Source organism: Takifugu flavidus, chromosome 9 (genome assembly GCF_003711565.1).
Source record: "Takifugu flavidus isolate HTHZ2018 chromosome 9, ASM371156v2, whole genome shotgun sequence".
NCBI classification, from domain to species: domain Eukaryota; kingdom Metazoa; phylum Chordata; class Actinopteri; order Tetraodontiformes; family Tetraodontidae; genus Takifugu; species Takifugu flavidus.
The window spans coordinates 14,602,161-14,629,824 of NC_079528.1; the positions used below are offsets into that span (position 1 = coordinate 14,602,161).

Genomic DNA, 27,664 nt, shown 5'->3' on the forward strand with positions numbered 1-27,664 from the left:
TTTTTGCAAACATACATCGGTAATGATATTGTGTATGAAAATGCTTCACTTTCAGTTAATGTGTTCTTTTCTGTTAATCAGCAAAGGTGTAAATGAACCATATTTTATACCACAGCCTAAAAAACTGTCATTTGTGAGCAGTTGGATATGATTGTGTGTTTGACACCGGTGGAATGACTGCTCAGGGACGTGGATTTGATGTGTTGTTATCGTTGTTTTAATATCAAACACAATAATATGCTGAGCTGAGGATTCAGTACATTCACAGGTTGTATGGAAACTGTTAAGAAAGGGAATAAATAACAATAATGTTAATGAGCACAGCTGTTACACAGTACTGACAATAGACCAAGCCGTACAAATAACCATCCAATATTTATACATATTTTCTAACAAATGGACTAATTGTCTTTTATGTGGTGTTAAACTGCATTCAGAATAGGAAGCTAAATTTATATACATTTTTGTAGATATTCACAATCTATCAAAATAATCCACTTAAAGCCTTTTAATGTTCTAAGTAGAAAGAAGAGCCAAGCAGGACGCGCTGCTGTGCTGCTTATCCTTCACACTCTGGAACAGTTCGGTGTGTGTGTGTGTGTGTGTGTGTGGTGTGGAGGTCTACAGGTGAGTGCTATAGAAGGCAGGAGCCGCATAGCTCTGGGCACCCAGCATGAAGGGGGACAGAACATGGCTGGCAGTAAGGAAAGGCAGCTGAACTAGGCCGCCTGTGGTGGGGTGGTGGTGACCGCCATACCCAGCATGCATGGCCAGGTGTCCACTCATTGGTGGGGATTGGCTGAGAGGGCTGAGGCTCCCCAGGCCTCCAGCCCCTCCTGTACTCCCTGCCCCTCCTGCACCTCCTGTTCCTCCAGCGCCAGTGGGGGCTGATGTGTCAGCTCCAGGATTCTGCTTCTTCCACTTGGTCCGGCGGTTCTGGAACCAGATCTTTACCTGGGTCTCAGTGAGAGAGAGGGACAAGGCCAGATTGAGCCTTTCACACACTGAGAGGTAACGTGTGGACTTGAATTTGTTTTCCAGAGCAACCAGCTGCTCGTAGGTGAAGGCAGTCCTGGCTCTGCGGGGCTTCCCTGACTTGGAGTCTGAGCCAGAGCGCTTTCTCTTGGGCTTACCCTGTGATCCCTGAACCTCATTATTCTGGATGTGGGTGATCTGTCCTGCAGGGCCGCCACCACCAGGGCTTACTGTGTCTCTGCTAGGGTCTTGGTTACTGTGCTGCTCCAGATCTTTATCTGCATTAATGGGGAGAGCTGAGCTGCTCTCCTCGCTGCTGTAGGGACCATCTGGAACCTCTGAGTCTGGGGTCCCAGATCTGTTGTAGTCATCCTCATCTGGGCTTCTGTATACAAAGCCTTGCTCTGAAAACAAAACACATTGTGTAAGTATAACACACGCTTTATTATTTTACCAGGATTTTTTTACACAATTTTTTTTGGAAAGGCCTATATGGTAATAATGACGGTGATTGCTATTTTTAGATTGGTAGATTTTTAGATCTCTGCCCCTGAAAAGCCATCTGCTTTGATTCGTCACTTTTCTGTGAAGTTTAACAACAGTAAATTGGAAGGCAACACACGGTGAGAAGAATATGTATTTTCTCAATACAACAATTTCTTTTTTCAAAATTTTAGTTCAGTTCAATTGAGCATTTTTTAAAAAAGTTATTTATGTAGGAATTCTTTTGCGCCACATGGAGCATATTGACCTACAAACATTAAGTTAGCTTACATATACAGTACAGTAGCTACTACTGTGACACGTACATATGAAGGATAAAATTATGTTTATTTACTTGGGTTTAATAAACCTGAATGTATTTAAAGCACCACAATGTAACTATTCTAAAAACAACTTTTAAATTCTCCAGAATGTGAAACATTTAAAAATGCGCACACAAAACCTTGGTCCAAGATTAAATTAGTACATGTTCTTAATGCCAGCGGTATTATTATTATCATTATAACAATACAAATTCCAAGCAATTGGAACAGGTCCTTGCTGCCATTCCTCTGTGAGCCTTTCCCCTGGCTCTGTATGAGATGTAAGAAATTAACATTTCTGACAACTCAAAAATAAAAAAATACCTGTATCAGTACTAAAAAAACAATCACCAAAAACCTAGGGTCATTTAATACATTTTGACTTTCCACAGAGAAACCCTTAATGACAGCCACACATCTTTGGACATAAACCCCATGCTGAGATCCTCAGTGGAAAAGGCCAAAATAGGCCTAAAAAAGCCAAAATTGACTGTTCTAACCCAAATAGTCAACTTCCTGTTGATGTTAAGGTCTTGGGTTACAATGATTTTATAAAGATCTCAATGGGGTGCATATAATTTACACCTGCCTCTTCCACTGTCCCTCTACAAACTGGCCAAAAAGGGACGCTGCTAAGGCATTTTCAGATGTCCAGTTCCCCATTTCTCAAAAGATCAAATTTCTCCTCAAGGTTTACCTGCAATTTTTCATGTATTGACAAGGAGTGAAAATGTGATTGCTTGTGGATAACAACAACAACAACAACAATAATAATATATCAAGTTAGACCAAATATAACCCTGGTCCGCCACATGACACACAAATGGCAGAGTCCTCTGTATAAGCACAGCAATCCGGACTATTTTCATACCCTGTTCCTCAACAATCTTCTGAGCAGTGTCATAACAGGGGCAAACTGGTCTTTCTTCAAAAAGCTCCTCTGCACCCAACTCTTCTGACAGCACCTGTTCTCCTAACAGCTCTTATCTATATCTCCTTTTCCTCTCTCTCCTGTTCATAGCTCTGCACTGTAAAGTGGTAGCTGCACTTGGATTTAGTAGAATTGCTGTAGCATGATTGTGTCCCTCATGTGTAAGCCGCTTTCGATAAAAGCATTTGCTAAATGTTAATATTACTAACCCATGTGCCTTGCAGAATGTTAAACACTAAATTAGAATAGGGTCCTCACCTGCTGGACCTTGTCCATCTCTCGGACAATAATAATAATAATAATAATAATAATAATAATAATAATAATAATAATGTTTGAATTCATAGCAATTGTTTCTAAAAATCATCGAAAGGGGTACTTTGTAAAAATAAAGCTAGCTTTTACTGTCGAAAAAGTGAATGATGACTGATATTTAAATACATATATTGAAATGTAATGAAAAAGAAAAAGTAAGCTGGGTACTTTTTCCGTTGCTAAAGTAAAGCTAACGGTAATTTAGTCAATATTTAAAAATACAAGATTTCATGTTAGAGTTTTTTTTAATATTGATTTAAAATTTAAGTAGTACACGCACACATACACAAACACACACACACACACACCACACACACACACACACACACGCACACACATACTTTCTCGTTTACAGGGTATCTTGATTAAATCGGGAAATTGATGTAAATAAGTTAATAAGTTAAATAAGATGATGGAACAGCATGTTTGGATGGAATACAATTAAATGCATTTAACGTAGCGTATGTAATACATTTAATGGATGACGTGAGCTGGATGAATGAGACAAATCGTATTATTATACCAGACAAAAAACGTATGGACCAACTGAGTCACCGTGCGTGTTATTTGATGTTACTTGACTTGAGCTGTTAGTTGATATTCACCAATCAATAATATCGATTTCACACGCAACACAAACATGTACCGTGGTCAATTACATCTTATTTCTTAAATTAAATTTCAACTACAGACGATTTGCTTTTCGCAACAGTCAAAGCAGACGAGACTGAATGTTTCTAAATTCTGTAGCTGCAACGTTTTGCCGTTTCTGTTCTTTTGGTTTATTTTAGGAAATATGGTTAGATTTTTTTTTTTTTTTTTTGCCCGGCACTTTTTTCTCCGGTAAACATTTTATCCGCCCGTCTAATTAAATTCTTAACTTTTTACGTTTGTATACGATTACTTTTTAATTTAGAAAACTCAGACTCAAAACGGCCACAGAAAACAATTCGATGATAATATATGATATTGATTTTAAAAAAAAGGACCAACATTTAATATTTTAGCAGCGAAAATATAGATTAAATAACTAAAATAATAGCAAAATAACATTGATTTAGAAAATCAAAAGAGCAGAAGTGGTGATAAAAAGATAAGTGCCACAGCGTGAGAGGCCGAGGCCGGACTCACTCTGGTATTCCTCTTTGCTGCATGGCTCCATCCCAGCCTCCAGCTCACGCCTGACTCCTCTCGGCTTCTCGGCTCCGTGCGCGTCCAGCTGCTGTTTCCGTCTGCTCGTGAACTTGTTGGGGTCTAGAATGTCCAGGACGGAGAAGGACGTGGTCCGATGTCCGGTGGGTCCCTGGTGCACATATGCGGTACATTAATATTCGTTTTTATCATAGTCCATAGAGTTACAAATGTATATGAAAATGTGTGATTTTTCTGCTTATTTTTCATGGAATAAGTAGAAACCATAGAACTGTATTCAATTAAGCCATATATCAATAATAATAATAATAATAATAATAATAATAATAATTATAATAATAATAATATACTGATGAACAGTTAAATATCGGGTCGTAACTGTACAAGCATAACATAAATTGTTATTTTCTTTCCGGAAATCGATCCTCTTTCTACAGACCATTCATTTTTCCCCTGTAAATCAGTGTAAATGAGATTGTCTTTATTTCGATCTGTGGAATAAAAAGAAATATTTTATACTCTTTGTGAGAGAGTGAGGTCCATAAATTGCTGTCAGTTTTGGCTTAAACATGTTCTACTGCATAAAAACAGTAGGCCTATATGTGCAGCGGATTTATAGTCCTAATATTTATGCCAAGTAAATAAAATTACCACCTGTATTACACAGATAAAAGATGGGATCAGGCCCATGATAATTACTATCATAATTCTGTATTTCTAGAATGTAATCCAACGGAGCATCCGTGCAGGGGTCTTATGAAATCTTACGATAAGAATAATGACAGCATTCCCTGATCCACGCTGCGATTCACAGGAATAACCCTAAATTTGGGGATTTTCTACACCAATTTTATGTTCAAAGACTAATTCTTGTCTTGTCAATCATATTCATATTATACAGCACTCTAAATACAAGAGTGCGTTTTAATTTTTAATTTTTCTATCTGAAATTGGTAAGGGAAATCCCAGCAAATGATATTCTCATCCAAAGTTTTGAAATTTCTTACTTTCTGTGTTTTTATGTAACAAAAAATATTTCAGCGCAAAAAGTGAATAATAGCTCGTATTACAATAAAACGAGTTTATACTAAACATTTACTGTTTTTTATTCTTTCAGGCACATTATTCCAGATAAATGCCAGTTAAATTAATCATAATTAAGGCCTCATTCGGCTGTCGTTTGTATAAGGCGCATGTTCGATCTTTAATGCGGAACGCTTAAGATTCAAAGTTTTACGTATTTCTATGGATCTATTTGATATAATGTCAGTTTTTAAATTATTTCGAATGTTATTTCATCCACGTGGTAACCATCTCGGCTGACAACCCATTTTCTCGGGACAATTTAAACTTCTGTACCTGCTGTGGCGCAACTAACACTGGATTCGTCGGCGGTGGTTCCGTGGGGTTCTCCACAGCCTGGACCTCTCTGCTTCCGGCCATCACATTGGAGATGAGCCTCTTCTCCCCTGCGGTGCCTCCATCCAGAATGTCTGTTCCGTCCGTACCAACCACGGTTTGGACCCCGTCCCCGCACGGAGCTGCCACTGCTCTGTCCCGACTCATTATGGGCTGAACCGCGTCTGCCACGGGCCCTGGTGCTGCCCTATCCCGGTTCATCACTTTAATCTCCCTTTCCCATAGACTACAGAGTCTGTTTAAAATCCGGATTAAAGCACAGTAAACGAGTCAGAGAAAATCGTTTTTGAGGGACTGCGGAGCATTTATTCTGATAGATTCACACCAAAGTCCAGATCTCGAGTCCCGTCATCATCCAAAATGGGATAATGTTTCCGGTCCGCAAAAGTTTTCCATGTGTAACAGACTAATGTGGACTAGCTCCACACAGACTTCGTGCTTCTCCTCCCACACTCTCTCCCAGTCATTGCCTTAGTAAGCAAACGTCTCCGGTGATCTAATATGTGTCTTGTAGCCGCACCATTATCCCGTGTTACACACCCGAACAGCGCGTCCGTCCCGACCTCCAGCCTCGCGCGATCTGTCTGGTCATCGGCAGGGCACGCGCTCAAGAAGCCTGATGGGACGAGCTGGTGCAGGACGACGGTCTCTCTCTCTCTCTCTCTCTCCTCTCTCTCTCTCTCTCTCTCTCTCTCTCTCTCTCTCTCTCTCTCTGTCGCGCCCTCTCTCTATTTTAAACCATCCCCCTTAAGGACGCCACGGTCACACACTTATATACTGTGTGTGTGTGTGTGGGTGGAGGTGGGGGTGGGGGTATGTTTGTTTTCTCTATATTGTTTTAATGCTTATTTATGCTTTTCTATTAAACTACTTGGTTGCATTGGGTTGCAACATATTCCAATTTTCCCCAATAGTCTAATATCTCTGGCTGTAGCACTCTCATGACCATCGCACATGGAAGCAGCCTTCCCCAGACTGACCAGTAGGGGATATTATCCTTTAACAGCTGGGGATGTTTAGGTTAGGCTCTCTAGTAAACTCTCACAGTTGTACTATAAGAAGGATCAAATGCTTTTTGGTTTTAATGCTGTTTAGATAAATACCACAGTCTTAATTAGTCAACCATCTTATTGCAATGCTGTTGCAGGAATAAATAAAACACTTCTTTCCCCCTTTCCTTCCAGGGGTCACTGTGGAACCAAAGGTGGTTTGGTTATATTGTACATAGCCTCAACACTTTTTACCACTTGATTCACACAACTGCACCTTCAGACACAAAGATGTCACTTTGGTGGGGAAATGTTTCATGCAGTTATTCTGTTGCTTCCAGGACCCATCTGGTTGCTTCCAGGACCCATCTCTTTGGGATAATGCAGATGGCTTCTGCATGACAGCATTCTGTAAACCAGCGCAGCACATATAACTCTGGGATTCCCACCAGTTAATAAGAGGTGAGCAGTCTTTGAAAAACTACAAGAAGTCCAGTTGAATTTTCTTAAGCCAAGAGTGCTCCTGCACCACAGCACAGGTCGTGATTTAGGCATTCTAAATGACTTAAAATGGAGATATGGATTTAAATACAATAATTTACCAAATTTAAGTAGTGTTGTTTAAAATTTAGTATAAATGTGATCCACCTTGCCCCTTTACAGGGTGCCCAGCTTACAAGGTTAATTGTCATACACTATAATTGACGTGTAGCTGACATATTGCCCGGTGCTATAGCTTTACTTGTGCATGCATGGACCACTTATCTTTAATGCAGATTTCAGGGCAGGGCCTCTGCTCAAAACTCAATTACAGTCTGAATAAAGCCCGTAATGTCCCCACTTCAGTGAAATATTGATTCCTAATCCTTGGCAGTCATTACTATGCCAGAAAATAATAGACCAGAGAATTGGATTTTGATTTAACACACAACGTGTTTATTCAAATGCTAGGGACTTAATATTCCATTGACTCTCATTTTGAGCCACAGAGGAGAACAAAATCATGATGGGAGCTTGGATGCCACATTTTTATATTGTTGTGAAAGAAAAAGAAGTGATGGGACATCTTTTCTGTCCTCCTCCTTGGCCCTAATACACAAGGTCAGCTCCATGTAATTGGCTTGCTCAATGATCCTTAGGAAGAAGAAATTAGAAGTTGAGCAAAATAATGGCTGAAACAATGAAACATGGTCAACCAATCAGAGAACCGCAGCCATTAACGGAAGCCTTTTGATGTACTTCCTGCTTCTGCTCATGCAGGATTCATTGCAGTATTTTAAAACAGTCAATATATTAATGTTCATAAACATCACATTAGCTTATTCACCTTGGGAAATATTAGCATTTTAATGTTGGGAGAAAACTATAAAGCAGAGCAAACACAATGTTAAAGCGAAGATGAGTAGAACAGAAATGATCAGCAAAAACGTTACAATGAATACAACCAAAGCTGTGATAGAAACAAAGAGATATTAAAAATGAAACAATGTATGTGATCAAACACTTTAGAAACACTGTGTGAGTGCATGTGTGTGTGTGTCTGTGTATGTGTGTGTATGTTTGTGTGTTTCTAAATCTAAATAATTTTCTACTTGATGTCCAGACTGAAGCTGAAGGTAGAATCTATAGAATAAAATCTTTAAGGGTTCAGATTAGGGGTACGGATTTGGGGTAATCTTGGTTCCTACAGGCTTCTGAGTGGTGCTACAATTAAAATGCAGTAAAATGTGGAATTTGCAAATTGTTTGCATTTATTTTTATGATAATAATTTGTATTACGATGATAGAAAAAAATGCGTGCGCACAAAACCAGGCTCCCCTTACAGATAGTAAATACAATATGTGTGTAAATGTGCATGTGTGGATGTGTGTGTGCATCTATAGTTATTGTAATGAAGGTTAATGAGCTCTGTTCAGCCTCCTCTTTATTGAATTAATTCCAGCCAGTAATGAATCATAATTACTATAATTAGCAGCTTGAGCTGTCTGATCTCTAACTGGTGGCCAGTTAGAGTGAGGTGATGATGTTGAAGCCTTCAATACACCTCCACCTTCTCTACACTCTTCTCTCTATTGTGTTTGTGTTCGTTTAAACACAATTTCTTTACAGAAAAAATACTACGCAAACACACACACATGCAGGCACTCACAAGCGCTCAAATGTGCACACATACACGCACACATACACAAAGAACCACATAAACCAGGAGTGGGTCTTATTTATCAAATGCACTTTTTAAAATACACAAAAAAAATCTTTTTTATTACTGCTTAAAATCGTTATAATCTATTCTTTTTCATCTTACTATCATCTTTTATTAAATAAAATTCCCAAACAACACATTATAACAAAAAAGTTCTCCACACTAGAGCTATATTTTAAATAAGCTTTTTTTTTCCCCTTTTCCCTTTTGATGTGTAATAGCCCCATCCTCCACACACACACACACACACACACACACACACCCATACGCGCGCTCTCTCTCAGATAGCATCTGACCTGAAGAATTAATTAAATATGATAGCTGATTAAAAATAGCATAACTAATAGTGTAATATCTCAAGCTGTCGTCTTTAATAGTCAGCATTGTGTGTGTGTGTGTCTTATCTGCTGCAGACAGACGCTCTCACTATTGATTTCTGTTCATTTCAGTTGTCAGGAAGACCACTCAGCTCATCTGGAATCATTAAACTCTACTCTCTTCCTACCCTCCTTCCCGTTTACTTATTTTTCATAATATACTTAAATCTACACTTTTGCTTCTGTAATTCTTACTTGGTTTAAGAGAAAAAATCGCAAAAATCAGTCCTGTAAGAATTTAAAAACAGTATACAAATAAATCATAGCCATTTCTGAAATTGCGATTATACTGTATATTTCAATGTCATAATAGATTGGAAAATTCATTTTTAAATCAAAGCAAGCAAATGAATTCATGTTACATCAAAAAGGGTTTTGTTGTAGGGGTGCAGCTGTACCTCAAACAATGTTGTCCTTAATGGGTTTGCAATAATTCAATGTATCATTCTTGAAATTACATGTAACTGAATTTGTGTGCCTGCATGCCACTAATTCATTGCCAAACTTTAATTCAGATCTTTGAGGTATTCTTGAAAACCACAGGAGAAACAAGTTGGGGTCCGATCAATCCTTGCTGGGTCACCTGGGTGAAAGTGTAGGATGTTTGAATTCTATTATGGCAGACAATATGGTCGTAGACACAACTCTGAATATGTTTTACTCAATTGTAGAAGAAGATATAGGGCTGTTTTTAGTAAACATATCAGATACAAACACTTGTTCACGCCACTGTCAGTTAACCTCATCAATGAGCGGATTGCTGAGGATAGTCAGATGAGATAGAGGTCATGTACTAAGATGCTAGAATGCTTTTCATTTTTTTGATCCTTAGATTTTGTATGAATTTTATTTTGTATGAATTTTATTTTATTTATTCATTGGCTGCCCGTTAAATTTAGAATAATTTTTAAAACCCTTCTTTTGACCTACAAGGTCCTCAGAGGCCTAGCTCCATCCTACCTGGAGGAGCTAGTGATACCTTATCAGCCCAATAGACTGCTCCGCTCTCAGAATGCTGGTCTACTTGTGGTTCCCAGAGTTTCCAGGAGTAGAATGGGGGGCCGAGCATTTAGCTACCAGGCCCCCCTGCTATGGAACCAGCTCCCTGTCCAGGTACGGGAGGCTGACTCCATCGCTACTTTTAAGATCAGACTCAAAACCTACCTCTTTGAAAAAGCTTATTGTCACTAATTCAGTAGTTCCAGTTACTATCATAGACAGACAAATTATCATACTTAGGGGGTCGTCTAATCGTTAGGTCACATCTTAGCTATGCTGTTATAGGCCAAGGTTGCCGGGGTCCGAAAACATGATCACCTGACAGGCCTCTGTCACCCCACTGGGTCATGGTTTCCTCTCCTCTCCTTTCCTCTCCTTTCCTCTTCTCATCAAGCAGACTAGTTATGCTGATTCTTGTGTAGTTTTTCTGCCCCCCCCCCCCCCTATTTATTTACAGGTATCGCCGCCCTCGGAGCTGCATAATGACCTCCGGCCCCGCTGAAGTGATTGTATATCATATTTTTTGTGTGTGTTTCTGTGCTCTGTGCCTCTCCTCTCCTCTCCTCTCCTCTCCTCTCCTCTCCTCTCCTCTCCTCTCCTCTCCTCTCCTTTCCTCTCCTCTTTCCCCTCCTCCTCCTCCTTCTCCTCTCCTCTCCTCCTCTCCTCTCCTTTCCTCTCCTCTTTCCCCTCCTCCTCCTCCTCCTTCTCCTCTCCTCTACCTCCCCTTCACTCTACTTCTCCTCTCCTCTACCCCTCTCCTCTCCTACCTATCCTATCCTCTACCTGTCCTCCCCTACCTATCCTATCCTCTACCTGTCCTCCCCCTTCTCCTCTCTCTTTACCCAGCCGGCCATCAGCAGGAGGGTCCCCCTACATGAGCCTGGTCCTGCTCAAGGTTTCTTCCTGTTAAAGGGGAGTTTTTCCTTGCCACTGTTGCTTGTCTGGGGTTAGGCCCTGGGATTCTGGAAAGTGCCTTGAAACAATTTTGATTGTATAAGACGCTATATAAATAAAGATTGATTGATTGATTGATTGTGTAGTTTTTTCATTATTTCTGAAGATATTAAGATTTTTGAATGCATTGTCTGTGCAACACGCAACACGTTCCACATTTGTCTGTTTCAAATTTGTCTCAAGGGAGACAAATTAAGACATTTTGTCTTTTGACCTTGCCTTGACTTTGCCAACATCCTCGACAAGTAGGTCCACAACATCTTCCACAAGCAGAGTGGAGTGGTAAAGAACGAGGAGGAAAGAGAGGGCCAGGAAGCAGGCAAACTTCAGAGCAAATCTCTTTCTGGTTCTCAGAGCAACTGCTTAGAAACCAGAAAGAGCGGAGTAGCCGGCTCACCTGTGCTGAAGGTGAGATCGACCGCCACCTCAGAGACACCTGCTGTGAAAGCAAAATGTAGACCACTGCCATCATCTGATTGATCCACCTGCACCAACTCTAGACTTCAAAGGATGAAGCCCAGTCGGAAGGAGATCCAGGAAGTTATCAAGAAGGCCAGACCAAGCTTATCTTGATCAGTTTGGAACTCTCTCACGGGTAACATGTACATTGACAACTCGGTCCAGAAATGAGTGATCTTGTTGGTACTGGATAACAAAGGTGTGGTCACACAGCTGTTCAAGAAATCCCAGGAGAACAAGGGGAACCTGGTGGTGCTGTGGGTGACCTCACAGACACCCATGGATCCATGCCCCACAAGCTGGTTGAGGAGGCCCTGCACCGGCAGCACATCCCAGTCAAGTTTAGATGGCTTCCATTCTGGAGGTTCTAGTCTGTAACATTTGACAGGTAAAGGCTTGAGACAGGAATCATCACTTGATGCACCATTTCAGTGATTTTATTCGCACTTGCCATTAACATGCTGGTGAAGTCTGCAGAGGTCCAGTGCAGAATCTCTTAACCAAGTGTGGTGTGTGACAGCTGCCTATCAGGGCCTTCATGGATGATCTCAAGGAGACAATATCACATATCCCAGGGAGCAGGTGGATCCTGAATGGACTGGAGGAGATGACCTGTGGTGAAAAATGGGAAACCATTAAAGAGCCTGGAGAAGCTGTTTGAGCTAAGCCAACCTTGAACTAGAAGCTTGGCTATCCACAGTGGACAGTTCAGCCCTACTTGGTAAGTTCAAGGCTTGCCTTTAGCGGTGTAGCATCCTTCCAAAGATATTCGGCGCCCCCCTGATCTGATCAAGCGGAAGCTCCCCATTAGCAACTTCAATGAGGAGTTTAAGGTAAGAGAGGTGTTGCAATACAGAGAGTCAGAGGACCTCCCAGGTCTCCTAGGCAAGGACTAAAGTGAGGACAGGACAAAGGCGTAAGGTAGCAGAAGCTGTGAATGTGGGTGGGTTACATCTATGGCCCAGGGCACTGGTGGGAGCAGTAACTCATGGAAGGGCTGGCCTGGATAGTTGCCTACATTAAGGTGCTTGGCAAAGACAGGAGATCACTGGTGTCGTAAGAGAAGCAGGCCAGCAGGATGATTGGAGTGGTAGAACTGAGCAAGATGGGATCATGTGGACTGCAAAGTCTCATGGGTGGAGCTGTGGAAATCAGAGCCAAATCATATGTGATTCCTGATCCAGGCTGTTTACGATGTACTACCAAGCCCATCCAATCTGTTCAGCTGGGGATTGGTGAGTCACCAGCCTGCAAACTGTGCCTGAAGAGGGGGACCCTGTAACACGTCCTCAAGTGTTGTCTGAAAGTCATGGGTGAGCAGATCATTCTCGTGCAATTCACCGTACCCTGGAAGGAGCATATCAAGGAGTCCAATGAGAAGAGGCAATGGATGTTAAGCTAGTGGAGGAGTCCTAGAACAATGGGCGATGAATGTGGTGTGAGTGTGGCTGAGGTGGGATGCAGAGGGTTTGCTGGCTAGTCTCTCTGCAGGGCATCCAGCAAGGAATCACAGCGGCACTCAGAGAAAAGGAATCAAGGTCACTGAGGCAGCAGAAGGAGGTTGTGGATAACAAGATGGGAACTATGGGTGGAACAGCCCTACCTGTACACAACCTAGGGCCCATTGGATCCCCAGCTGGGTCACCCGGGTGAGAGCATCTGATGTGTGAAAATCATTGATGATGGCAGAAGAAAGTAGTAGTGAACTGAAGCATGGTGGACAGTGCAGTTCATACAGAAGTAACACATGAAGACTTGGCTCTTTTGTTGAATGGATTTGGTGCTGCTGCCTCTTCTTCAGGACTTTTATAGAGGCTGCCAATCTGCCTATGATCTTGTTTTTATGTCTATTTTGAAGCATAAAAACACAATAAATATATATTTTTAATACACTAATTTTTCCACTCTACTCTATTTTAACTTAAGTAAGAATATGTTAAAAAAAACAAAAACAGATGATGGAAACACACCAGTGATAAATACTAACTTTGCTAACAAGCTTTTAACATAACAAAACAAAACAAAACTGTGCATTGTGGTCCAAACTGGAGAACAAGTATGGTCCTGAAATGAAATGGAGAAAGTGAGTAATAAAACTGTTGGGAGCTCTTGAATTTGTTTTGCAAGATTGTTTTTATTTTATTTGCCTGACCTCAACTTCATTTGTGATACCTCAACTTTGTTTTGCGAAATCTTGAGTTTGTTTTGTGAGATCTCACAAATTCAACCAGTGTGAACTGTATAAGTGTCCTCCAATCTAAAGTTGGTTGTAATTTCATTTTTTGGTGGATTGGCTCTCAGGAGATTCAGGTAATTCAGTTTAATTTTGATGTTACTGAAAATTTACTTCTCATTTAGGCAGGCAGCAGGTTGAACTGCTGTGCAGACTGGAAAATAATACATTATATTATATTCTACATTCAGCAGTGTTGGCTTCTGAATCCAACTCTTAAAGTTGTTCTGATTTGCACTACAATAGCGCCTCCTTTTATATTCTATTAATGTGTTCTACTGTACTGAATGTCAGAGAGTTGCCTCTCTGAGAAGTGCAACACTAAAACTTAAATTCACTTGGAGGCTTCAGTAGCGTTTTAGGGCCAAAATGCTTTAATAAACCAAATCAAATGAAATCATCTTTACACCCAACAAGCAACAGTGGCAAGGAAAAATTCCCCTTTAACAGGACAAAACCTTGAGCAGGACCAGCCTCATTTATTCCCTATAAAAAACAACTTTTGTTCTTATCTGAGTGGCTAAAAGTGTCACTGATATGTCTCAGGCATAGTCCTTCATTGTCATCGTGAGGCTGTGTGTATGTGCATGTGTGTGAGTGATTGGTTTCTGTTTTATGGACTTGCTAGCAGAGCGTTAGTAATCCGTACAAATAAATCTGCTTTATTTGACCTTAGTGCTAATGCTAATAAAACACTTTACCACATGCCCGCGAGTGCGTGCATGCGCGCATGCACACACACACACACACACACACACACACACACACACACACACACTCTCTCACACACACACACTCTGTCAACTTATCTACATTTAGAATTGACAGAAGTTGATCTCTTTGTCATGGCACCTTTAGCACGAAAAAAGTTAGTCACATCTTTATTTAGTTGAAAATTATTACAACTGCATTCAGTAGTCATGTTCTCTCGTGCTTTAAGAATATTTGATGTGATCATCTTTAATGTGGTCATATTCCTGTCTCATATGTTGTGAATTATAGGGTATTCATAAATGGGCAAGTTGCATTAGTTTCAATTTTTTTGTCCATTTATTCATGTTTTTTTGCAAATGTAGTTGTATGACTTTTTAATCACTTTACAATTTATTACATTTATTATATTACTATTTATTACATGCGGAAGAGCAGCTTTTCATGATAACAATAATAATAGTAATAATAATAACCATTGTTATAATATGTAATAAATATAACAATACAAAACAAGCTGTTCAAATTTATTATCTTTAATATACAGTATATTCACAGGAAGGAGAAAAAAGACACATATACAGAAGATAGGTCTAAAAAGTAAATTTTATATTGAAATTTAATCATAAATGAAATTCAATCATAAATTTCAATAGTTTTTTTTCTTACATTCCCCTACATTACACACTAGGGAAATCAACAGGGTGAAATTCAGATTCAGGATGGTAGTTGTTGTTACTGGACATGTGATGTTGCTGTAATCAAATTACTGTTAATCTCTTAGTATAATGGCAATACATGAAATACATTTGTTCATAATCTACAAATCACTTTATCTGGTTCAAGTCCAAAAAAACCTTGTCACCTGTTTATGATCATGCAAACAGTATTAGACAACACACTATAGAGCTGAGTTGTTTTTAAAAAGTGCATACATTAGCTACTCTTGCTTATGTGGCACACAGACACACCAACCCAATATGTGTTTACAGTATATTTACAGTATTTTACACAAATAAATTAAATAGTTACATTAGTATACCACAAAATTTCAATGCAAAGTGCTGGGTTAGCTATCTAGCTGTAATTACAAGGCCTTGTTTGTAAGTTATATCATTTTAACTTGAAATGGGTGTGGAAAACACCAGGGTTACATCAATTTTCAAAATATTGATTGACAATTAATTAAGTGATCATTCAAAATGTTTTACTTGGTTAAATATACATGCATAACTTGTGGTTTTGACAGAGTTTAGGACCATTTACTTGTGTTCTTTCTCCTGAGTTTATTAGCACTTTACCGCACATGAACAGAGGATGAGGAAAAGAGAGAGAAAGATGTCAGAGCTTCAGGCAGATAAATGTTGCAAGTGTGCAGCAATTGAGAAAAAAGCAACTAAAGAAAATAGTCTTATCAGTAATTTAACAGAACAGCAGGCTGATATGGCCTATTGATCTGTTCAATCGAATCTTTATCTCCACAACACAATGTATTTGGCTGTTTATGAGCCCCCCCCAAGAATAATAAAAACTAGAATAGATGGATCCACCTTACAGCACTCATCTTTAAAAAGTGTAATTTGGATATTAAACACAATTTCCCCTTAAGTAAACTGAATGTCTGAAGGAAGAGCTGGGGCCTTTGACTCCTTTTACTTAAACAGGGGTTAAAAGTCTTGGAGCTTTGACGTTGAACTAAATTTGACGAGCAATTAAATTCTGGAGCAAATGGTAGCTTTCTCCAGCTCAAAACAGTTGCAAAATTAGCCATTCTGAATGGAACCAGATTTTGGGAAAGTACGTGCTTTAATTACCACCAGACTTGCAGTACAGTCTATACCTCAGTCAGTAAATCTTCCTTTCACATTGGCAGCTGGTCCAGAATGCAGCAGCCAGACTGCTGACTGGTACACGGAAGTGTGAACACATCACAAAGGGCAGCTTTGCCCTGGTTCCCTTTTAAATACAGTACACTGTGAAACAGACTGTTTTGAAAGCCTGGAATAGTCTAGCATCACTATTTTGTTGATATGCTAAGCCTACACACTAAAAACACACCTGTTCCAGAATTTGGAGATCTCGACAGTGTAGAGGTTGCCAGAATTTACCTTTGTGCAGGCATGTTTAGATGACCATACCATACTATACCATCCTCTACCGCTTACCTGGGGTCGGATCGCAGGGGCAGCAGCCTAAGCAGAGAGGCCCAGACTTCCCTCTCTCCAACGTGTCCTGGGTCTTCCTGGGGGCCTCCTACATTTATGAATAAAGGAAAAATCATATAGTGTACTTGTACATGTGTGTGTGTGTGTGTGTGTGTGTGTGTGTGTGTGTGTGTGTGTCAGAGAGAGAGAAAGAGAAAAGGGGCTGCTGAGGTATTGAGGCCAGGAATGAAGACCATTTGCTGGCTGAGTTCACGTGTACATGTGAAATTTGATAAGCAGTGTTCGTTTCATGATTTGCAAGGTTAGAGGAAGGATAGTAAGTCTAGCATGTAAGAGACCCTGAGTTTCAATTTCTTTGCTTTTCCTACCTAAACTAGGCCCAGGTAGTTTTACCAGTCCTGGAGGGAGTTGATCATTGGTCTTTCATCTGGGGATCCTGGTGGGGGAGCCAAGCTGGGAAAAGTTGCAATTCCATGCCGTATGGTCCTGGTGGTACACACTGGCAACTGTAAACTGCTGGATCATTTGAGGTGGCTCATAGCAGCTCACTGCCAGCTACCTGGATGGCTCTGTTGCCTAGAAGTTTAGCCTTTAGAACAGTGGTCTCAAGCTCACGGCCCGCGGGCCAACTGCGGCCCCCAGGACGATAGTTTGTGGCCCCCACCTTAATATGAAAGTTTAATGTTAGTGCGGAAAAGAGTGAAGAAGGTCATAGTTGAGAGGTAATAGAGAGAACAAATGACCTGATTACCTCAGGGTCACATGCCACAGTCAACCAGTGGTGACTGTTGGATCAGGTTTTCAGACCTGAAGGATTCTGAGACATTTAGGGTTCTGGTGCTTTATTTTGTCTTCAAGAAGCAGAAAGCCATGTGGTCACCTTGGTTATTTATGGTGGCCCTCCATTGCTCACCCAGGTGCCAACACCTGTGAGTTTTATTGAGGGCTTTTTTCTGTCACCATAGTGTTTGGGTTTTTTTTGCTTTTAGAAAGAAAGTCAATGTCAATTATTGCTGTTCTGTCCATGTCAGGCTTTAGAGTGGATTCCTTTTGGAAACCATTGGGGGGCTTTGTTAGTGTGGTGCAAAAAATGGTTGAAGCAGTTGTCTTGGGGGGTACCTCCAAGGCTGCAGGGGTGGGTTCGCATCTTATTGGTTTGCTTCCCCAGGCTTGCGGTTTATGCACCGTTAGAGGGATTGGCTGCAGTTATTATTTGGCTTAAGAGTGCTGAAAAAGCTCGGGCTGATAATGTGGGTGCAACCTGTTCTATATTGGACCAATATTGATGATTCAAGGCAGGTAAGTTAATTCAATTATATGGTCGTTACAGCTTCTGTGGAGGAGGTTTTAAGGGCTCCATCTGTTTGAGTTGGGCATTCTCAACTCAAAATTTCATCCTGCTGAATCGAACGACTTGTCTACTGCTGCTAAAGTTGGACTGAGATCAGTTGACCTTTAATAAGTGCAAAGAGTTGTTATTGTTGTGAAGGGATTTTTCAGGGTTCTAGCTGTTTGTTTTGGGTTTCTTTGGTATGTTTTCCCCGTTTCTGCACTGTTCTGTCTCCAGGATCTCACCTCGAGTGGTGCTGGCCTCCTCACCCAAGGTAATCCCTCAAACTTTAACTTACCTGAGAAATACATTTTAGATTGCTTTTAAAACAATCTGTTATCCGGAAGGGCAGTGCAATGGGTTACTGCTATCATAGAAAATCAAACCCCTGCATCTACTCACTACCCTTCCTTCACCACGGAGCTCAGGTGTGTGTTTGACCACCTGGCCCGGATCAGTGAGACAGCATCAAAGCTTTTTACTCTGCACCAGGGGGCTAGTACTATGGCTGATTGTTCCATCCACTTCCAGATCGTTGTGGCCAACAGTGGTTGGAATGACACCGCCCTCCGAGGGGTTTATATTCAGCGGCTGGCAGAGGAACTAAAAGATGAGCTGGCAGCTCAAGAGGAGATGCCAGATTTGGAGATGTTACTCGACCTCTCCATATGTATGGACAATCGCCTCAGGGAAAGACGGAGAGACAGGGTCAGGTTACGTTATGCGGTTTCTCCAATGGTGTCTGGTTAGTTGAGTGGCACTGCAGCTGAACCACCAACACCAAGCCATGTCCCTCCTCCTGAAGTCACAGCTACTGAGTCCACGCAGCTGGGATGAACCAGACTCTCCCATTCCAAGAGGCAGAGAAGGATGACCATCAAGGTCTGCCTGTACTGCGGTCAACCAGGCCATTTCATTGCTGCATGTCCAGCTCGGCCAGAAGGACCAAGCTCGCCAGTGCATGCAGGAGTTGGGGTGAGTGGAGCATCTTCCTGTTTCTCTCCGGCCCATTTGATGCTGCCAGGTACGCTTCTTTGGTCTCATGACACCATCTCTTTGTCTTTCCTTGTCGATTCCGGTGCATATGACAGTTGCATCCACCAGGATTAATTACACAGGCCAGAATTCCAACTGAAGTTCTGTCCAAGCCCAAGACCATCCTCGGTTTAAACGGGGAAATCCTGGCCAAAATAACTCATCGAACCGCACCCTTAACTCTCGTCATCTAGAGTAACCACAGGGAACATATTTAGCTTTGTCTTATTCCTGCGTCCTCCTCCCCTGGTGTCCTTAGTGTGCCCTGGTTAGCCTGCCATAACCCACAGTTCGACTGGTCGGCTGGTAGGCTTACCAGTTGGAGTGTCTCCTGCCACACTAACAGTATTCGCTCTGCACTAAAATCCCATATCCATCCCAGGAGGTTCCATACCTCTCCACAGTATCTGCAGAATATCACGATTTGGGAGCAGTCTTTAGTAAGCAGCGTGCTCTTTCTCTGCCACCTCATCGCCCTTATGACTGTGGCATCGACCTCCTCCCAGGGGCTTCTTTGCCTTCGAGTCGGCTATACGACCTCTCCCGGCCAGAGCAGGAAGCAATGAAAAGGTACATCTGTGAGTCCTTGGCAAACTGTCTGAACCGCCCTTCCTCCTTCCCTGTGGGAGTGGGGTTCTTTTTCGTTCAGAAGAAAGATGGCTCCCTTTGATCTTGTATAGATTATTAAACTCAGATTGACATCACTTCCAAGAACAAGTACCCATTACCCCTCCTCAATGTGGTGTTTGGCCCTCTACACAAGGCTCAGATCTTCTCTAAGCTTGACCGTCGCAATGCTTACCATCAAGGTGATAAATGGAAGATGGTGTTTAAAACAACATTGGGCCACTTTGAGTATCTGGTCATTCCTTTTGGTCTTACCAATGCCCCAGACGTGTTCCAGTCTCTGGTTAATGATGTCCTTCACCACATGTTAATTTCCTCTTCATTTACCTTGATGACATGCTCATTTCTTCTGAAACGAAGGAGGAACATGTGCAGCATGTCCGCCTAGTTCTCCAGCGCCTCTTAGAAGACAAGCTTTTCATTAAGGAAGAGAAATGTGACTTACACACCACTTCCATTGCCTTCCTGGGATTCATTGTTGGACAGGGACAACGCTCTCCTGATCCTGCCAAGGTGAGTGCAGTGGCGGATTGGCCCACCTCAGCTTCCCGCAAACAGCTCCAATGGTTCTTGGGGTTTGCAAATTACTATTGGTGCTTCATTTCCAATTATAGTAAAGTTATTGCTCCTCTCACCAAGCTAACTTCCTCAGTAAGGGTTTTTCAGTGGTCCCAGCAAGCACGATGGGCATTTTTCCACGGCTGTTTTAAATTCTCTCTCACTTACCGCCCAGGTTCCCAAAATGTCAAGCCAGATACCTTGTCTCATCAGTTGTCCTTAGATCCTTCCAGTTCAGAGCCAGGTCCCCTCCTGCATTGTTGGAACTGCTTCCTGGAAGGTGGAGGAGAGGGTCCTAGAGGCGCAGCGATCGACTCTGGACCCTGGGGGCGGCCCAACTAACTGACTCTTTGAACTAAATTCTGCCCATTCGGACGTCTTGCAATGGGGTCCAGACTTACCTGCCACCCTGGTCTCTCATGGACTCTGCACTTCCTTAGGCAATGCTTCTGGTGGCCTTCCATGACTTGAGATGCCAAGGCTTTCATAGCAGCCTGTCAAGTTTTTGCCTGTGGAAAGTCCTCACACCAACCTCCTGCTGGCCTTCTCAATCCGCTATACACCGCTCGGCACCCCTGTTCACACATCGCAGTGGACTTTTTCACTGGTCTTTCCCCATAGGACAGGAATAACGCCAACCTCACCGTGGTTGATCATTTTTCCAAAGCTATCAACTTAATTGCTCTCATAAAACTCCCTTCCACAGCAGAGACTGGGGATCCACTGGTCTGACATGTTTTTCATCTCCACGAGGACCCCAATTCACATTCCATGTCTGGAGAGCTTTCTGGAGGAGCTCACTTGGAGTCCCCCGCGTTATATCTTGGATAACAGTTTCCCCAAAGGAAAATAGATCATCCCACCACATCATAACAACGTGTTTTGATGTACAATATAGTTGACACTGTAGTGATTGTACGGAACAGGGCCCTTATGTTCCGTTCCTATGCAAGTTGGAGTTTATGGTTTTGATTTTTTTCTATCTTACATCAAGGTGAAATATTACACAGAATGACATTGGTATGACATAGTAATTACTGTGATGGTAAACTATGTCTGATGTGAAGCTCCTTGAAAAACTACCTGAAGTCTAGTTGAATGTTGAATTTGAAGCTAATATTACCATCTTCATCAATGGTTATGTGCTGTTATTCATACTGGGATAACCCCCCCCCCCCTCTCTCTCTCTCTCTCACACACACACACACACACACACACACACACACACACACCTCACTTAATTCAATTTTCTTTTTGGCAGCAGCAGTCTTTTTGTTAATTTAGATAATCCCATTAAGACACTAATTAACAATAGGCATAGGCCTAATTAGCGGGCCCAAATGCTGACATTTGGCATGGTCCATTGTTAAAATTATTTCTAGACATTGCCCCTGAGAGGTATTTGTCAGAGGGATGATAATAGCAGCGCTTTGTCACACTGTGTGTGTGTGTGTGGTGTGTGTGTGTGTGTGTGTGTGTGTGTGTGTGTGTGCGTGAGTGAGTGAACAAGCAAATGAGCAAGTGTGTGAGATGGAGAGATGGAGAAAGTAAAACAATATAGGTAGTTGTTTCTAAGCTGGTCCGCTGGGAGAGAAAATAAGGAAAATCCTTTTTGCTTCCTGCTCTTCTGTACTTGCAGACATTTATCAAGAAAAAATATTGTCTTCATTTTAAATTTAAAAAATGATTCTGATTCTGAACACAAAACTCTCAAAACCCATATATAACTATAGTAGTCACTGAGCATGATGGGTGCATAACTTCATCTGCTTATTTTCTAAACCTGAAGCCCGATCACTCTGGAGCAGGGTAAACCTGGACAAATCTTGATGCACCCTATCAAATTCAAACCTTTTTCCCCCGATTAGCCTCACCGATTAGTGGTTTTCTTAATGACTTGTTCACACTACATGTTGGGTTGCTGTGCTGTGATTGAATTTGGCTAGGTCTCTTGAGGTAGGTAAGATATTAACACTAAAACTGGCCCTCAACAGGGCTGTTCACACAACTGTCCATCAGTTGATGTGGCCGGCTGCTGTACTTGGTCTCCAGACCATATGGGCTGATGTTTTTCACTGCAAACTTGGATGTTGAGCTCAAAAGACCCCTCTGGGTTTGTGCATAATACTATCATCCTGTTCTTCATGCTTCATGCCGCTGCCCTGCTCTGTTGTTGCTGCTCTGCTGCTGCTCTGGTCACTGCATTTCTATGAACCTCCATGTCTGCTGTCATTGGCTGTAGTGCTTTTTATATCATTGTAACCCAACTGGATATTAGGCAGGTTAGTTATACAGTTTTTCATCAGTGACTTAGAGCCAGGCAGTCTGCAACTGCTGTCTTCAAGGTGCTCACCAAGCCTATGGCTGCCTCACCTCGATTTGGGTTAAAATCACGTAGTTGGAACAAGGCTTAAGTTGTTGTAAGTTGTTCAGGCTCAACCTCCTCACATTATGCTTGTGGAAAAGTTCTTAGGTTCACTATTAAACACCACTCTAAGTTCCACTACAATTTGATTTCTTCACCACTGATGACGATTCAATACGCATCTCTCTCTCTCTCTCTCTCTCTCTCGCATACACACACGCATACACCTCCATAGGCTGTCATTTTTACTCAGTCACTCACTCACACACTTCAGTTATGTTTGGTACAAAATAAAGAATTGGTTTTGTGTACTAACTATTTTTTGTTGTGCTTACTTTATTTATTAAAGGCAATCGGTTTCCTAGATTCCAATTAAAAAACAGAACTGCTCATGTAAGTCAGAATAACTTTGTGTAGTTAAGTTGATACTAATTGACATTTCTAAGTTGGCAGAACTTCCTTAACACAAGTTACACTAATTTAACAGAATTGAGTACATAGAACAAGCTTTCCAGTCTCAATCTTCAATCTCAATCTCAATCTTTATTTATATAGCGTCTTTTACAAAAAATTGTTTCAAGGTGCTTTCCAGAATCCCAGGGCCTAACCTCAGACAAGCAACAGTGGCAAGGAAAAACTCCCCTTTAACAGGAAGAAACCTTGAGCAGGACCAGGCTCATGTAGGAGGAACCTCCTGCTGATGGCCGGCTGGGTAAAGAGAGAGGAGAGGAGAGGAGGAGAGGAGAGGAGAGGAGGAGAGGAGAGGAGAGGAGAGGAGAGGAGAGGAGAGGAGAGGAAACCATGACCCAGTACACAGAACAAGGGACTATAAAGTACGGTAAAGACTATTAATCATTTACTTGTATTTTTTAAGGCAATCGGTTTCCAAATTTTTTAAAAGTAAAGCCAACTTGTAAGATGTTGGAGTGCATTAACAATGCAATGAAACACCCATCGATATGCTGTGATAGGATTCACTCCTCTTCGAGGTACGGTGCAATTTAGATAATGACTCCGTTTGATTTGACATGATCGATCAATATTTAGTTGCAATATGAGAGTTTATCAGCCTGTTTTTTATGAAGCAAACCAAATAAATTCAATTTAAGTCTAAAACTATCACAGTGCAACTAACTCACAGCAAAGTTTACATGTGTCTTGACAAGTTTACCACCTTGTTTGAAAAACCCCAAATACTGCCACACGTTTGATTTGTGTGTCTTTTTTTGATGCATCTCCTTGCTGCTAAAATCATCCTCATTTGTCTCCATATTTGTCGTGTATACCCTACAAAGAAGTGAGAGTGCATTCAGTTTGCCTTGGAAACACCATAAGGCAGGAAATAGATAGAACATGATATACATATATAATATCTATAATATACTATAACATATTTATCTCTAATATGTATAACAACATCCTAAAATCATCCTCTTCGATGGGCAGCATTCTTCAGAAAATTAACTTGAAATCTGTTAGACATAAACAATTCATCACATACAGCTCCATCCATAACACTAAGCAGGGGGCTAGTCTGTGTGTGTGTATGTGTGTGTGTGTGTGTGTGTGTGTGTGTGTTACTGTGTGGTGCCAACATGAGAGGCATTGATAAATGTATCTATTTGGTGGTGTGTTTCTGGCAGAGTGATGGATGAAAAGAAACCAGTTGCTAATATGTGGGATGGGACTAAACACTGCTACACTGCTATCACCTACACCCATCCTACTATTAACACAAGTGCTACACGGATTCACTGTGCAAGAGGCACATAGCACATTTTGCTTTGGAGGCCAAAGGTAATTACTCTCAATATCTTTAGCTTTATTATTGCGTGTTATTGGTAAAGAGGTGCTAGTGATGACAGTATGCTACCAGCAACTCCAGGATCACTTTGACATCGAGCACCCAAGTTGGATGGCGAAGCCTTTTGAAATATTTAACAGGGAGTTGTAGCAATTCGCTACAGAAAAGAGTCATTTAGCAGACTAAACACAAAGTCACTGAAGCATCATGTACAGTATTGCTGTACAACTTCTCACAATATCAGCAAACATTATTCCTTCCTTCTGCCAAAAAGCTGTGTTCTGCAATTAGGTGACAATGTTATCAAAGCTAAAAAAAAAAAAAAAAAAAAAGTGGTACATTGTTCAAAACTAAAAGACATTAAAAATTCTTGCTGAATTTATGAAAAAAATAGATGTTCAAAATGATCATTACAAGACAGATTATATGATCAAGCTCGGAAATGTCTTTTGCTGTTCAGTTTACCATTATATAGTCAGCTATTGCCTATTTGAAAACCCTTTACACTACTTGAAAAATGATAGTTTGATGCTGTATGAAAATACACACTTTTGATATGACTTACGGTATTTCTCAACCAGTTACCCACTGCTCTTCTTAACCTAAGCCCGTTTTAGCAATTATACTTCTCAGCAAGTACTGCAAGTGAAGTACATAGAGAAAGTGCACATATACAATACAGAAAATTTAGCTAATACAGTGCTACAGACTAATAATATCATTTATAAACCCAAATCAGTCAATATTTCAACAGATCCATTCAACAGAAAAGAAAATCCACCAGGGTAATGTTTTCACCAGAATTCAATCAACTTCAGAGGGGATATCTTCATCGGCAAGATGAGGGAAGTATCCCAGGGAGTGTCAAATCCATCCTGGATTGACTGTGGCATCAATTTGGTCACATGCCTCCTCTATGGCCTGAGAGAGGGGGACCTTACTTGGGGCTGGATATCATAACATTTCCAACTCCTTGAATGTATTCAGAAATGGAGAGAATGGTAAAAGATTAGTACATAAATTGAGGTTACTGCTGAAACCAATTTTGGACCTGTGCAGAGCAATGTGATGATATTGTCACATTATTTATTGTAGCTGTCGCATCTTGTTAGTACACATTAATGTTGTGCTATTGGTCCAAAAATGTCAGAATGTGAGATGTTTTGTAAGGCTCAACACTGGCATGGAGGACCCCATTCTGTGTAATGCAAAGGGTGACATTACGTCCAGACTTCATTGGGACTTTGATTACAGCCTTGTGGCCACTGACATTTCTGCCTTCTTGATTTTAAGAAGTTTAACCCAGCCTAATTATTGTAGATGATCTCTTGTGGAATTTCATCAGTATCCATCTGTTAAACACCAATACAGGCTGGATTGTAAGATTGTATAGCTTAGCATGGATCTAAACAATATATTATCCCAGCGATGTCCCAGAACATAGAAAACAATACATGTACTTAAGCCACACCTGTTTGGCCCTTCCTAAATTCCACTCAAAAGGCACTCGATACAGCTGTTTCATTTGATGCCAATTTTGTTTCCCCAGGATTTGTGTCACTTTTGATAGAGAGACCCAATGAACATTGTCAGCCATAATGTTACCTTTAATTTCGCAGAGCCTCATTTTTGGCCATAACCATGTTTATGATTGCTCTTTCTTGCTGTCTCCACTTATGCACAGATTATTGTTTTGACCCTAATGCTACAGTGATCCACATGACCAAGCTTATTTTGAATCAGCATATGGCTTGCTGATGTATCTTTCTCTTTGTGCCTCAAGATCAGTTCCGATCTATCTACACCTGCCATTTATCTGACTCATCTCCATTCCTACTTGCCACAGAGATGTAGCTGAGCATACTTGCCTGTTGTCTTCATACAAACTACTATCTTGGAGCACATCACCAGATCAAGAAGCTCCCTGTGACCTTCCACCTACTCTTGCACTTGTCTTTTCACCTTGTTTGGCTGAAACACCTTTCAGATAATCAGCAGCAGGGTTTTTGGCATAATATTTGGTGGTTTTTATATATCACAGCCATTGACTCTATTTGCCAGCATTTAGTTCTGATCAGACCTTTTCTTTGCAATGACAGTGAAATGTAAAGATGAGTGAATATTGTGTCAGGTGTATTTCTTCATTGCAGCTAAACCCTCAGCAGTTAGAGAAGACTATTGATTTTAATTAGCATCTACCCAGAGGGAGCTGGCTGATGATTGCAGAAGAACAGGATGTCCTCAAATCTATGATAAAAATCTCACACACAGAAGCAGAGCTAATTATTAACTTTAATCACTGGAGGAATGGCTGTGGGTCCTGTCCAAGGTGCTTAAAGGTGGAAGAAAATGTGGAGAGAGGGGAGAATTGTCTTTAATTTAACTAATTTCACACAGAAGTGACCAGAGTAATGCTATTCCATATATCATCGACATATATTATTTATTATGTTAGTAATGCATGGCAGTTCTACAATCTAACTTAGCACAAAGATTACTGTGGTGCTTACATTTGCTAAATTATTGTCACAATTCTAATTTAATGCACAATAAAAGCTCGTTTTCTCATTCAGGTGGATTTGCATGAATGACATGTTAGATCTGCTCAGTCATTTGATACTTTCAAACTAGTACTGCTGATTCTATTCTCTGTGGCTTTCAATCAGGCTTTTTTAATTACTCTTATTTGTTTTACTGTATTTGTACTTACCATAAATGTGCTTTATTTTCACAAAGACCTTGACTATAGTTAAGAAGTACAGTTTCTTATCATTGTGTTTGAAGGAGCAATGGCCATAAAAGCATGGTCAACAGAAAGTATCAAAAGCACATAAATAATGTGCTCAGGAAGAACGATGTCCACATTACTCTCTCATCCTTTCTTCATGTTATTTATCTTTCCAAACTGCTCCATGTCTCCATCAGGCAAAAACCTGCTGGAATTTATTTTGAAAGGGTATTTCTGCACTTAACCAATAAAATGTGTGTGGGTGTGTGTGTGTGTGTGTGTGTTGTGTGTGTGTGTGTTGTGTGTGTGTGTGTGTGTGGTGTGTGTGTGTGTGGTGTGTGTGTGTGTGCATGTAATATCATCCAATCAGAGCAAAGGAAGGCCTGGATCACAATTACTGTCAAATGTCAATTTCATGGAGGCAATATTGAGGAGATTAACACTCACATTCAAACACAGACAAATACTGAAGCAAATAAACAGGGGAAATGACAAAGAGACAAGCACCAATAACACACACAAACACGC

At 41.0% G+C, this 27,664-nt stretch overlaps 1 protein-coding gene across 1 annotated transcript; it reads right to left on the reverse strand.

Moving 5' to 3' along the window:
• Positions 1–271: 271 nt before the first annotated feature.
• nkx1.2lb (NK1 transcription factor related 2-like,b) lies at positions 272–6,152 on the reverse strand. The gene is made up of 3 exons (XM_057043958.1): positions 5,539–6,152; positions 4,159–4,330; positions 272–1,379 (listed from the first exon to the last, which is right to left on the reverse strand). Exons 1-3 carry the CDS (start codon positions 5,797–5,799, stop codon positions 622–624), a joined length of 1,191 nt encoding a protein of 396 aa, XP_056899938.1. The 5' UTR covers positions 5,800–6,152; the 3' UTR covers positions 272–621.
• Positions 6,153–27,664: the final 21,512 nt, after the last annotated feature.